The 15,399-nt window shown below is 37.9% G+C and overlaps 1 protein-coding gene across 2 annotated transcripts; it reads right to left on the reverse strand.

Moving 5' to 3' along the window:
- Positions 1–300: 300 nt before the first annotated feature.
- On the reverse strand, positions 301–9,209 carry LOC121795354 (DNA polymerase zeta catalytic subunit-like). Of its 2 annotated transcripts, XM_042193880.1 has the most exons (16): positions 8,998–9,209; positions 8,732–8,814; positions 8,528–8,585; positions 8,218–8,267; positions 8,003–8,115; positions 7,818–7,860; positions 7,264–7,332; positions 6,620–6,769; positions 6,362–6,533; positions 6,181–6,272; positions 6,016–6,103; positions 5,720–5,946; positions 2,092–5,561; positions 1,666–1,969; positions 925–1,539; positions 301–805 (listed from the first exon to the last, which is right to left on the reverse strand). In XM_042193880.1, the coding sequence occupies exons 1-16, from the start codon at positions 9,101–9,103 to the stop codon at positions 632–634; spliced, it is 5,814 nt and encodes a 1,937-aa protein (XP_042049814.1). In that variant the 5' UTR covers positions 9,104–9,209; the 3' UTR covers positions 301–631. The 2 variants fall into 2 exon arrangements, with proteins under 2 accessions (XP_042049814.1, XP_042049813.1); XM_042193879.1 differs by having other exon boundaries at positions 5,720–6,103.
- Between the last annotated feature and the right edge of the window lie 6,190 nt (positions 9,210–15,399).

Below are 15,399 nucleotides of genomic sequence, written 5' to 3' on the forward strand. Positions count from 1 at the left end.
ATCTTTTTTAACAACAAAAATGCTAGTTAATTCATATTTTTAAAATGAAATCATGGGTACTTTTTTTCATTTTAAATTTAGATTTGGCAAAAATTGGATGTTAGCATCTTAAATAATCAACTCAACATTCGGGGATGATAAAATAATCGTATATGGGAATGATTAGATACTGACTATATGATCAAATAAATTCAAAAATTAATCAACCATTCAAAAGAAATAGTGGATCAGCTTGAGTCATTTTTATCAATCTATAAATCTTCAAATCAAATGAATTAGAATAAAATTAAACACGTAATATTCGAAAGTAAACATTCTTATTATCTCAATCAATTTCCACTCGCAACAAATAAAACCAACCTATATGATAATACAAGTAGCACCATTACTACATATTTCCACATCAAATTACAAGAATTGCACACCAATCTTCCCCAAGTCTCTCTCCCACCGATAAGACAAATGGAAGGACTAAGTGAACGGAAAATCTAATCTAACACTAGTATGTATGTATACATAAGTGCTCAATATTTGAGTACTATAATTGTACACAATTTATATTTATGTACACATACATACATCTCTATGAAAGTTCTAAAAAACATTCTAATAATGTGTAAAAGTTGAAGAGTTAGAACCACTCTACCATGCATTTTGGGTAGAAACCAGTTGCTGTAGCTACTTCTGACAGTGACTGCAATTCTTTCTGAACTTTTATTCTCTCATAGAAAACTGAGCACGCTAACGAAGTACATTTCACGCCATTTTCAACAACCCAATCCCCCCCTCCACAATGACGACATATCTGCATATTTGGAGAGAGAGAGAGAGATTTAACAGATTGCTGTATTAGGTCAAACAGAAACAAAGGAGTGTCTTTCAACAACGAATACATAAGAATTCTGAGAAGTATCTTATACTCACAGCAGTAAGGTGTTGGATATTCTTTTCGAGTTTCGATGTTCTTCCCGCCAAGGCTATAGCAACAGTTGTTTCATTCTTGGAACAATCATGGCAGAGATGAGCTGATCCCTGAACCACCTCTCCACAGATAGTACAATGCTGCGATGCATAGTAATAATCGATTCTCATCCTCTGTGGATTCTGCGCAACAGTCTGGCGTTTCCCAGCAGTTTCGCGCACCGGGCGGGGTGTGTCCAGGAACCACTGGTTCAGATCAGCTCCAACCAGCCCAAACACTCTCTGCAAAGCAGGCATGATTTGTTTCCTAATGTAATAGATATCATTTAGTCTGAAAGGGGAATTGATGGCTAGAAGTTCAAGCGGATCGACCACCATGTCCATTAGACGAGCACCGGGCTCACCATGGATCACAACGTAAGGTATCCGCTCAGCATACCGAGGCTCTGCCCGAGGGTCTTTGCGCAGTAATTTGGTGGCCACAATTGCAGCCGGAGGAAGTGAATAAGCATGTTCTGCGTACGTGCCCAAGCGAACCTCCTTTGCAAAAACAAAGTCCTGAATGGAGACCCTGCCAGATAATATCTTCGTCCACTGGCGCAGCACGTAAGCTTTTACCTGAACAAGGAAAGTGGAAAAGCAAATATGCATTCAGATCTTCACATAAAAAACAAGTTGCTGCTATACAAATGGGTCGGGGTTGCTGAAGCACCCACTAGTACGCTCCCCCAAAATACTCCGTACCTTATATATATCCTGGCTTTCGAAATAGATCCTCAATGACTGCTCCATGGTTTTGGATACAGCAGCACATGTATCTCTTCGAACTGTCTCAATACCCTTAGCATCAAAGATCGGCTTGCTCTGATCGGGGCTCTCGTAGCTGTAACCAACATATCGCTTCTTTGTAAGGAGGAAGCATGGGTGATAAACCTTTTCCATTTTCAATGTGACAGGACTGGGATTCATTTTGGTTATTGCTGATGCAATTTCTCGTCCAATCGCGAACGCTTCTTGAACAGACCGCCCTTTAAGGAGCACGAACATGCTGTACCCAATAAGAGCATGAGTAACTCATCAAGGAGAAAACCAAACCAAATTTTTTCGACAATTAACTCTTTTCGATTTTAAAGGACTCACAAAAGCATTATAATGAGTAAGACTACAAACCTATCTGTATCACCGTAAATAACTTTAGCTTTCCACTTGTCATTTGAGTTTACGAAAGAGATTGCAGTTTCCAAAGTTCTACGGCCACACTGCACGATACTATCCGCAAGTTCAGCACAAGGCATGCGTCCACTAAACCCAGCAGCTGTATAGCCATAGGTGACATTTGCTATAAGCTTTAAAGCAAGCTGTCGAGCATTTAATATCCTGTGTCGAACAAGCTGAGACGGATCTAACTTTTTCATTGCTTGTTTCACCATGATTCTGGTTGATAGTATCTCTTCCAATAGCCTAGGTAGTATACCTCTCCGTACCTTTGATGGAACATAGGCGACACCATTTGGAGCTACCAGTAACTCGTGCTTCAAATTGCGTAACGTATTTAAATGTGGTGAATATGCACAGACGCCAAGTCCATGTGTCATTGGAGGTGTGATCTTTCCCAGACAAGTACAATAGCAGAGGTTATATCCAATTACCATCGATGGATAAAGAGACTGAAAATCCAAAACAACAACAGGATCTGCATAAAACCTTGATTCTGGCTCCATAACAAGCGGTATACATTCCATTGCTGGTTGACTAGCAACCTGTTGGGTTCCGGGGGAAATGGCAAGATAGTTCTGTGTGTGAGCTAAACGCAAAAACATTGATTCAACACGATACTGTGAGCCTCGAGATAGTACTGAAAAGAAGTCAATACCAAATACTCTAGCAAGTTCTGATGTTCGGTTTATCATATCGAGCTGATTCAGAATCTGTAAATTCAACTTTGCTCTCTCACTTGTATGATCAATAGATCTATACCTTGCTCGTCCAGGGCCACTAGCAAACCATTTTGTTAGCACTTTCCAAGGGATGTATGGAATTTTTCGCCTCAGCACTGTCTCAGCAACAGCTTCAACTGTGTACATATTTAGCTTAACTTCATTACGCATTAGTCTCCAGACATTGAGCACAATTCTACCACTAACATGAACACCACTGGCATGTGTCCGGCCCCACTCGTCCTCAATTATGGAGTTCTCTAGATGAACTACTTCACCAGTTACAGATTTGGAATCTTTTTCTTTGTCAGAAGCCTTATAATCTGCAGAAGATATATTGATTCGAGATGGCGTCCTCGATATATTATTCAGCAAACCAATGCCAAGATGTGCTGCCCTTTCAGCCAAAAACCCAAGGGAACCGCTTTGAACATCCCAGCCCATAAGAATATCAGGGTCAAAATCATGGATTAGCTTCGTGAAATGATTAAGCAATTGTGATTCTTCCTGACAAACACATGTTTTGGACTCCGAAACTGCATCAAGATCCTTTTCCAGATTAGCAGAATCACACCGCAGAAGAACATAAGTATCGGACATAGATGCATTGTCCTCTTGAAGAACAAGAATGATAGCATTGATGCCATCAAAGCGAGGATCCGGTCTTAAATCCCCTCTAGACTCAGCCTGTACCTCCACACTAAGCAATGTTAGCTGCTGTCCTTCACCAGCACTTGCTGGATCTCGAAAACCAATCTGACTTAATGGAGTGAACCTCATCTTTTTATCAGGACCAGATATCTGAGAGGTATCTAGTGAGCAGCTGGTTTCTAGTTTCCTCTTAATCTCTTGATTATGCTCTGGTGGTTGAGTTCGGTTTGGCCTTTTGTCATGCATGGACATAAAAGCAGACTCAGGCTGGATGGAACTGTCAGTAGCCTGAGAATCTCGTTCTTCCACCAAATCACCAGATAATCCATCAGATATCGGAAGAAATTGCGGTGGTGAGTCCATCCTGTGCCTGGAAATGTCAGAGCAATCAGATAACAGCCATCTATCAACAGATTGCCTCGATGGGGGTGACATTGCAGGAGTCAGCATGTATAAATATGACCCATCATTCTGGTAAAGAACAGGAACACCCATTACTGCTTCATGGTTATCGACAAGCCCACTTTTTCTAGGGCTAACACATGGAAGTTGTTCGTCTTCCAGGAAATTCCTCTCAAAGAAAGGCTGCAAATCATTTGCAGATCTTCCCTGAAGAGATAAAGGAGCTTCAGTCTTGCCCTCATCTTTCCAATCTATAGTTGGAGGTTTCTTCAGAATGGTCATAGCAGTAAGTTTTACAGTTTCAGCTTCCTGGTCTTTTGATGAGTCATAAGCTTCATCCATACCAGGATCTTTTCCACAATATGGTAACTTTTCAAACTGCATGGCTGCTGTCTCCCTTTCCATGCCCTTCAAATTCTCAGTTGGAAAGTTGAGCAACTTGTGGATAGAGACTGAGGTTGGATACCTTTCGCTTGTGCAATCAGTGTCGTATGCAGGCTCAGTTGCAGCTGAATTTGAAGGGACAGTACATGATTCCACAATATCAGTTAGTAGCATTGTGCGACCTAAAACTTTACCAAAAGTCTCTGTAGTTGAAACATGAGCATGTTCAGATTCGTCAACATTCATATTACTATCAACAGTGCTGTGCAAATATTCACCAGAACAGCTGTAATTATGATTAACACACTCAGTGTTTTCATTTTTTAGTAGATTTTCTGCATCCATACCATCCTCACAAGATGATCCATGCAATTCCCCTAAAACAGGGGAACAAGATGGGTTTATATGAATAGCCTCACTGCAGACCTCAACACTTGAATTTATATTCCTTGCATGTGACTTTGTCCGTGAAGTAAGAGCCTTTTTGTTTTCATCACAACTCCTTGATCTTGAGGCAAGGTATACATCTCTGCTTGCACAATCAGAATCAGAGAATTTTGTATCCCGAACTCCCACTGGGCTCCTATGATCAGCAAGTTCGACTCGACAAGATCGCTTCCTCCTCATCAAATCCCGTGTGGAGCATTCAGCTATTACACTAGCTTTCCCAGTGTGACATATATCTTTCTTCTTATCAACTTTTACACATGGAAGTTTATCTGTATCATTTCCAGTCAAAGAAGTTCCCAAATCTTCTTTTACACTGGGAGGCAAAAAATCACTCACTTTCTGACAACAAACAGGTAAAGAACCCCATTGAGGTCTTTTATTTAGATGCTTATTTCTCAAGTTTGAGGCTATTCTAGACCATGATTGTGCTTCAACATTTGACTTTGCTTCACTATATTCTGTTTTGGGTGACTCACCTGAGCAGGGAGTTGATGGTGGATCGTCACTGGATCCATCCACTTGTGGAATAACCCTACTCCAAAAATGTTTGACAGGATCATTGTACTCGGCAGACTGGAAGGGTATGGCGTCCTGGTCTTCATTATTAATCATACCAACAGAATCAAGAATATCTTGACACTCTTTTTGAGATTCACTCTCATAATCTACATTGGCTCTCTCTAACACTTTGTCAATGTCTTTCGAAGGAAGTAAGGGACTTAAAATTGTCTCACGAGTGAGTTCATCATCTGAGTTGATATCTTCTGTAGCCTGAGATGATGCAAGCCACTTTAAAAGCCTTAAGGCATCTTCATCCTAATGAACACAATTCACAAATACAAAAATTAATAGAAATGTAACCCAAATAACAGAAAAACAAGTTCTGAGTCAATGAAGAATAGAGAAATATCTTCTCCATACTTATGTTTGGTTTTATAACGCAGACATTTTGAGCAATGAATATTGAGAATCACCTTTGCAGTTGACTGTTCCACATTGGCAGATAGTTGCAGTTGTTTAGCTGCATCAGTCTCATTAGTTTCTGCTGCAACAAATTTCTGTAATGGTGAACTTAATGATATAAGAGGTCCATCCTTCTCAACTGCCTTTAAATAATTGGATGGCAAATAACTGCTTTCTTCAAGGTTAGCAGCCGTAGGGTCGAGAAAATCTCCACAAACAGCTGAAGACTTAACTGACTCTGGAGTCAAAAGTGAGCAGTTATCTGAATCATCTAACACATCGATAAATTTCTCAAACTCAGCCCCACCTAATAGATCCCTTAAAACATCTCGTGGTAATGGTTTCTCTGGATCAAGAAGTGTGACTTTAGTCACCCCATTCGCCGCATGTTCTTCCTAGTAAAAGAAAGAAACAATCATCATTAGCCAAATTAGTGAGCAATTCATGGAAATTATATTGATCAGAAACTAACCTCCCATATTGGTATTAGCGACTGAACCATTTTCGTGTTGGAAGGAGTTTGAGACATAGAGACATATGATATAAACTGCTGATTTACGATATCTGCAAATCAATGTGAGTGAAAAAGTATGTATTAGTTAAAGGCCACGGAAAGAATCACATCAACCTTCAGACAACGGTAGAGCAACAACCATGTGCTACAGCATCTGCTTCCAGTTCAGAGGTACTCTGGCGCCTGAACATTGGATAAACTTCACCTGCTGAAGAACTGAGTTGATTTGAAAATTGCCATATCCACCCATCGGGAATCGTAGAAGATATCCATATCGGAGTAGCCAAAGATAAATCACCCCCTGAATCTGCCTATATAAGAAATCATAGTATAGCCTGATTCAAATCCAAATTCATAATCCACTCACTAGACTGAGCAAAAGGAACACCAGAGAAACCTGAAAATCCATGCAAGTGGTGTCATCTCTTGATGTTCTCAGTTTACTACTGTATTTGAGTTTCTGGTGTGAGTAAACATCTGGAACAGGATGGCGAAACTTCATCTTAGAAACGTGTAAATGGCCCATTCCATACAAATTATAGTCAATCTGAAAATTATGAAATGTAGAAATAAGTGTTAAAGAGGAGACCATTAGAGCAGAACCCAATAATCAATTACACATGTTTTTCTAAATTTTGCTTCCACTTATGACCAAGCTTTAAAGAGATCCTTACAAATCTCAAGAGGTTAGTTATTTTCAACTTAACTGTCAGAAAATAAAACTAGGCAAACTTATCCAAGGCATGTAAAGAAAATGTCATTGAATGGAACATCACCAAAAAAAGAAAGTGGAAATCACTGAAATATTGAACATTGATTGGCAAGAGATATATATAGAGAACATTAGGGAAACTAGCACACAGGTGCTATGATAGAAATAACAGTAACCATAAGATAATCACCATGTGAGTCCTGTGAAGAATTCAAAGTTCAAACCATGAGATGATTAAGCACTTGCAATTCAGTAAGAACCATGAGTATGAGCCACAAGATGGGGAACTTAATTACTCAAAATTGATTTGTGTTCGGAGATAAGCTTACCAAGAACTGCAGAAGAAAAGGTATATGTGATTCATATGGCTGTAAATTTGTATCTGGTACAGCACCTACCTACAGATAATAGAAACGGTTAGATGTCCCCCAGGATTGCAAAATTGTAGGGGGGGCGGAAGAAGGGAGACAACAAAATGGATAAGTGGTCACACATGCAGTAACTTCCAACTGGCAATTATTTTCACTCTACAATCAATTTAAAAGTAATGTATTGAGTAATGCTTTCGACTTAATAATATAGAAAAGCAAGATAGTCAAATAAATACATCTACGTAAACACACATACACACACAGTACACCCACCAGCACAACCATACAGAGCTAGGCAGAAATTTAAAAAATAAAAGAATAAAAGGGGCCAAAAATAATTAAAAAAAACTATGTGTATTCCAACTATCATACCAAACTTGGGACCAGCTAACCTATATCAGCTATAGTTTATAACAGAAATCCAAATAGCTTACAGAAACAATACATGAAGCAGAAAAGTTATTGAATCAATACAGATGCTGAAAAGTAAAGAAGCATAAAATGGTTGGTACCAGAAGAAGATTTGCAGCACGAGAAACATCCTGTGGATGGTAGCTGATCTTTATGTCAAGGTCTTATACATTAAATGCTTGAATTAGGAGCCAACTATAAAGAGAAAAGGATGGTAATTCCCTTCTCGTGTTAATCTAAAGGCACAACTTATGAAATACGATATGCACTAGCAGCATCAGGATACAAATATATCTTCACAAAGAGCTCCTCTGAAGAATGATAACCATAGAACTTCTTTGCACGAACAAGATTGCAGCCATGTATATGTTGACGTTTTGAGCCAGTATTTCCTTTAAGCTGTTAAATTTTAAAAATGGATTCTTATTTTATGGAGTACTAGTGAAGGTGAACTATGCTTTAGAATGTAAAAAAAGGTGGGTGTTCAGATTCAACTAAAACCTTCAGGGCCTTCTCAAGGGAAAGAGATACAGAATGCATGCTTGAATCAGCTGCTCAATCACAAGAAAGAAAGAAAGAAAAAAGAAAGAAAGATTAGAATCCCAGGTGAAAACTATATTTAATCCAAAACATTTGGAGAAATGGTAAAAGATGAATACTAGTACATGATACCTAGGCAATAAAGCATAGTACATAAGTCATTAGTCAGTTCAAATAAAATATCATTAGTCCCACAGTTATTGTTTTCTCTAAGATAGATATTACTGCATAATTTGAAAAACTGAGAGCAAAGAAATTGCTCAAGTCATACCTTCATCATTTGTTATAGGCCCCAGATCAGAAATAGGAACATACAGATAAGGTAAAATCTGCAAAACACAAAGAGAGCCTAAGAAATAGCTCATGAATGCAAACTATTGACAAGAATTCCAGATATTCAATTAGCATACTTAATAATGGAATTAGAAACTAATCATACAAAAGAACAAGAATTTCGAGTATCCAATTGGCATACTTGATGAATGTGCAAACAAGTCTTCTGACCAGCCGGAGTTGAACCGTATATCCTTATCACTGGAACCTCGTTCACCTTCCCACCTAAACATGGCGGCTTCACAAACCTCAACAACCATACATATCAAAAAGGAAAACCGAAGCAACAAAAAAGAAGGAAACCGCATGGAGAGGAATCAGAGGATAAAAGCCACAAGAAGACTGGCAAAAAAATAAAACAAAAAAAAAAGTAGTCCCTCAATTTAGTAAAAAATAAGAGAAATTTACCGTGGAAATGACTATAAGAAATGTCGAAGTCGGGAATCGGAGGCGCCATGTAATAGTCAATTGAAACAATTCTGACGCTGAACAATTGGGGCTGCGAACTCCCCATTTCGAGCTTCCGTAGTCTACTACGAACCCTATTCAGTTAACTCCCGCCACTTGACATTGGAAGAGGAGAGATTTGGCGCCGAACAATGGTGGCGGTGGGTTTTATATTTGAGTGGAACCGTTGATTTGTAAGCTTTGACTTGTTTTTCAATACTTTATTTTGTTTTTCAAATTGAGATATTGTGAATTGAGATAATGGCAAATTTTGTTTTTCAAATTGCATTGGGTTAGAATGGTGATTGTTTTTATTTTTATATTTCAATACTTTATTTTGCGATCTAACATTACTATGTACAAATTCACATAAATTTTATTTTGATTATATAATTTTCTTTATCTATATGAAAGCATTTTAAAAATTTTAATAAATTATTATTTAAAAAAGTTCACTCTTCATATATATTAATAAATACAAATTAATACTCATGTCTAAATTAAAAAAAAGTATTGCATATTAAATGATTTAGAGAATATATTATGTTAGAGCATCTCCAATGGCGGCGTCGGCACCGGCACGCCGATTTTCGCTGACGCCGGTGCTGACACCGAACCATTGCAGCCGGCGTCGGCGAAATCGGCGTCAAAATCGGCGTGCCCACTCCGATTCTTGGGCTGACGCCGATTCTCACGTCGATCCGCACTGCCCCATTGTAGGCCTGGATCGGCGTCATACCGGCGTCAGATTTTTAATTTTATTTTTTTAATTTTTCGAAACACTATACATACGCGCTTTGGACGTCATTTTCATTCGCACCACTTGTTTTAACGAGTACTCTCTCTATCTTAATTTCTGTACAAGATCAACAACGAGAAATGAGTAATGCCGGTGGTAGTGGTGGTGGCCGTGGTGGGGATGCTGATGAGTACGAGCGTATGATGAACGAAGAGCTAGATACCTATACGAGCCGTGAGGTTGATCGATGGCTGCAGAGTTATATGCAGCCGGCGGTACCTCGCCCACGACCAGTTGTCCACCGTCGAGAAGTGGTTGATCGTAATCATGTAGCTGCACATCAGCGCCTGTTCACAGATTACTCCGCAGAGGAGCCGCGTTTTAACGCCAACCATTTCAGGCGTCGTTTTAGGATGAGGCGAGACTTGTTTATGCGTATTGTTAACGCTTTGGCTGCAGTTAAGGGACCAACGCGTTTGTGGAATGTCGACTGCACTGCTGATATAATGTACGCCTGTATTATCATGCACAACATGATTGTCGAAGATGAAGGTGTACAACTGACTAATTGGGCCAACGACGATAATGAAGCAGGTCCAAGCCACGGCGTCGCCGCCGCCAACGTACGAGGTGGGGTACCTCACGATGAAGAAGCCCTCCTCCAAGCACATGCCGACATGCGTCAAACGGATGCTCATATTCGATTCCAAAAGGATTTAATTGAAGAGTTGTGGGCGCGGAGGATTGCAAGGCATTAGTTTTTATTTAAAATTATGTAATTTTTTAAAATGTACTTTTTAATTTAAATGAAAATAGTATATTTTCGCGTATATGTGTGATTGTTAATTGTTTGTTTTTCATAATTGAGTGATGTGGCTGGGCTATTGCATGTCCAGTTGCTTGTTCAGTTGCATGTCCAAATGATGTGGCAGGAGGATTTTAGTGCTGATGATGTGGCAGTGGCAAGGCTATGGGAGGGCTATTGCATGTCCAGAACCACTAGAGATGCTCTTAGGGGAAAATGAAAAAAATTCTACAAAATCTTGAAAGTTCATGTATTTTAAGAAAAAATACCATTTTTTATCGTTTTTGCCACGTTTGTACCTCCGGCTAACACGTCATTTTCAATTTAAAGAAAAATTAATTTTGGGAAAAAATAAGAAAAACTCAAAGTTCACGTACAATATTTAGATTTAAAAATAAAAGTTTGAGGGAAAAACCAGAAATATTGAAAGTTCATGTATTTACATGCAAATAACCCTTTTATTAGCTCACAAAATAACACTACACAAAATCTCGTGCCGAAGCTAAATATTTCATTTGATGAGATGGAGGCCATACTTTTGAGGAATCTCTGGCGAACTGTGTTTCCCGACGGTTATCGATCAGAACTTGAAACGCCCGCCTATAAATCTACTCCTAATATATTGGTTAGAGCTTTCCTTACAAAACAAGCCCACAAATGGCTCAGCCTTTATTTTATTTTTTATCTTGGCACAGATGAAAATGAGAGATTTCAGAATTTGGGGTCTTTCAGAATTAGGATTAAATTCGTTGACCTTTTCAGAATAAGGGTTTTTTTTACTTTTTCTTTTTTTCTTTTCTTTTTTTATTATTTATATCACAAAATATATGAATAGAGTAAATTGCCATGTATTGAGTTCTTTCTCCCTTGTCGCCATTTCTGTTCACTGTGAACTCTCTTCCAACCGCTGACTCTCAGCGTATGAGCTAGTTTGGAATCAAGTTTCTATTTTAAAATATAAAATAGATACTGCCAGTCTAGATTTACTCAAGTTTCCACCGACTTTCTACATACGTGTTTCGACTTTCTACATACGATGTTTCTTAGTATGTAACTTTCAACTTCTGGTGCTTGTAGGTTTCAATTTTCATTGCTTAGTACGTGACCTTTAATTTTCGTTGCTTAGAATATAACCTTTAATTTTCGTTGCTTAGTATGAAACCTTTAATTGGATTGTTTAGTACTACATCCATCCCTTAAAAATAGACCACATTTGCCATTTTGGAATGTCCCTTAAAGATAGATCAATTTTAATTAAGTAAACTTTTTCTCTCTAATGAAGTGAGTCACATTCTCCACTAACAATACCCAACCACTTTTTCTTTCTATCCCTCTTACTTTATCAATTGTGATTTAAAACTCATGCCGTTTAAAATGTTATCTATTTTTAGGGACGAAGGGAGTATGTAATTTTCAGTTTGTGTAATAAGGCCCTTCAATCAAAGCATGAATAGATGAAATGTGTTCACTAGTGGTGGTGGAATCCAATGGCATCCCATGTGATCACGAAAATCAAATAATGACTAGATGAAAAAGTCATTTTTTTATCACAAGTGGTAGTGGAATCCTATGTTAATTCATGTGCTCACAATGATAGTGGTAGAATCCTATGTTCAACTAATAACTTCTATATATTTACCTATATGCTTGATGAAAAGTACACACAAATCCTCTCACAATTATTAAACTCACTCTCCCTGAAAATGTCATCAAGTTCTAATTTTGATGCTTCCAATCTTCTTGAAGACAATGAATGGGAGGAAAAAATTATTGAACAAAATCAGCAACTCGATCAACTGATCGAGGTTATAGCTAAGGCTAAAAGAAAAGACAAGGAAGTTACAACACCGTCATATACAATTCCTAATGATTTCAGAGCACTACTTGAAATTAGGGTCACACGTGAAAGGGAATGTGATATTCAGGAATGTAAGATCAAGACAGTTATCCTTACTCCGTTGATGGCCAAGAAGGACTTATCTCCAGAAGAAGAAGCTCTGAAACGCGATCTAATGACAGAATTGTTTGGGAAGTGATCATAGTTTATCTGTTTTGCATGTTTCTTAGTAGGTAATTTTCAACTTATGTTGATCAGTATGTAATCTTTAGATATCTGTTTGTAAAACAGAGAGAGTTGAGCATGCCACTAATATACATGATCAGTATGTAATCTTTAGATATCTGTTTGTAAAACAGAGAGAGTTGAGCATGCCACTAATATACATGGTCCAAATGATAAAATTATGATTATTATTATTATTCTTCTCTTTGCCAACCACATCCTGATATATTGAGAGAAAGGAAACTACTCTCCAACCACTGCAAGTCTGCACTGCACTCCTTAAAAATGACTATTTTTTTCATTTTTATCTTTAAAACTGAATACTTACATAGTAACAATGGATTTAATTTACAGTTAAATCTTAGATCTATTGTATGAAAATATCATTAGTAATTTACTCTTATTATTATTGACGCCTCTCTCTTTTTATACACAAGCTAAGGGATCCGTGACTTGATGCCTCTAGTTATTTTTCTTTGGTGATGCAAATCATGTGTGTGCCATAGTTCAGTTTTCATACTTTTATTCATTCCATTATCCTCCTCAAAATATAGAGGTTCACTAATGATAAAAGAGATCATAATTATTGAGATCATTTGCAATCGTAACCAACCCAGCAATAACTACTCATATCAATCCTTTATATGATTGGTGGCAATAATTTTTTAAAAATGTTGTTCCCAGACTATGGATGAATTGGCAGGAAATCAATATAGCTAGAGACAATATTTATGATATTATTTGTATTTTATCACATTAATTATGTGATTAATCATTAAATAATATAGTATTAATATGTATGGTATGTGCCACGCACAGAAGACCGTTCTTTGAAAAATTAAACTTTTGTGTTACTGGTCTGATTTTAATTAGGGAGTATATTTTTATACTAACAGTAACATGTAAGGCCAACATTTTTACATTACATGCGATGAATTTTAGAGGCCAGTATCAACAATGGCCCACATCTAAAGACTAAGCCCAATAACCATTAACCCACGTATAGTGCCCTATGTAACACGGCCCATACCCAGATATCAGAGTAAAAGCCATATTTAGTTATGGCACGCATTTTAATAAATGTAAAAAAAATTGGATTGAATAAGTTAGTGGAATATGGTTCCACTTATATATATTAATTTTATGAAGTAATAAAATGCGAGTGGAATAAGTTGGTGGAATGTGAGACTTACTTACCATTTATTGTAAAAGTGAAATATGACTTTTATTGTAGGACGGACCGAAATGACAAAACATGACTCCTATTGTGGGACGGAAGGAATAGCATAATAGAAGGCGTCACAATTCCGATATTAGACAATAGGGCGAATTAAAACCTATTTTCATTAACCAACTGAAATGAATAATTACTACATTCTGAAAGTATGTAATTTACACTCCCTCTGCCACATAAAAATATATATACTTTTCATTTATGTCCGTTCTATAAAAATATGGACATTTTTATATATGGAAAGTTGTCACAAATATTATCCATATATATCCATTTATTTACTACTTATTAGGGTGCGTTTGATTGCCCTGAGAGGGTGAGATGAGATAGAGCAGATGTATTGGGTTTTGCATGATATGGCTGATAGGCCTTATCTCATTCGGCCATTTGATTGCCCTGAAAAAGTTCGTAAGATACGTTATCTTGTTTTTGATTTGTCATTCGAGAGGCATATTTGCCTATTTTGTCCTCCAAAACCTTTTACATTTCCAATTTCGCCCTTGAACCCTAAATCATCCGTATATCGAATTCAATCAGGCGCCCAAAATGTATTTCCCGCGCCAGTCATTGTTATTCCTTCATTAAGCTGAAGATTTCAGGCGCCCAAAACCTTCTGCGAAATCCCCTCTTCTCTACCCGAAGATTTCCAGACTTCAGGTGTGTATTCCTTTCAACATCATTTTATAGAATGTATGATATAAGCCGATTGGTTTGACTATATGAAATTAAGTTTCCCATGGCCTAAATTCTGTATGATTTAGTCGGTATTGGTGTCGGTTTACCTCACGGATTCAATGACAGATTAAGCATAAATTTTACCGTGTAATACCTGCAGTTGTGTAGATCTGATTGGTATTGGTGTCGGCCTAAATTATTTTGCCTTGTTATACCTGCAGTTGTGTCGATTTGATTTAGGCGGTATTGGTGTCGTCCTAAATTATATTGCCTTGTAATACCTGCAGTTGTGTAGATTTGATTGGTATGGCCTCTCTGCTCAATGACGGTAGCGACAACAATGGTAGTCCAGATGGTAGTAATGTATTTGTTTTATGTAGCTCTTACTATGCATACAATTAAATTAGATAGTCAGTTGATTAGTGCATTCCCGCAATAGGTAGCAACGATTTGTATCCGAACAGGAACTCAAAAGCTGATAGGTCGAGACGCATATGGTCGGTTCGTGAGGAGGAGATCCTAATGGCAACACTGAAAGAGTTGGCAGCTAACGGATGGAAATCCGACAACGGGTTTCGCTCTGGGTACCTCGTTCGCGCGAGGGAGGCGATAAAGAGTGAATTTCCAAATACCGATATCATGCCACACCCCCACATATACTCGAAAATAACCACTTGGAAGAGGAATTATGGATCACTCAAGATGATGCTTAACCACAGCGGCATTGGCTTCAATTCGGATGGTACATACCGAATTGAATGCGATGATGAGCAGTGGGCTCTATTTTGCAAGGTATGTACTGTGAAATTGGATGTAATTTTTGTAAACGGTATTTTTCATGCGTGCAT

The sequence above is a fragment of the Salvia splendens genome, chromosome 3 (assembly GCF_004379255.2).
Source record: "Salvia splendens isolate huo1 chromosome 3, SspV2, whole genome shotgun sequence".
Lineage (NCBI taxonomy): Eukaryota > Viridiplantae > Streptophyta > Magnoliopsida > Lamiales > Lamiaceae > Salvia > Salvia splendens.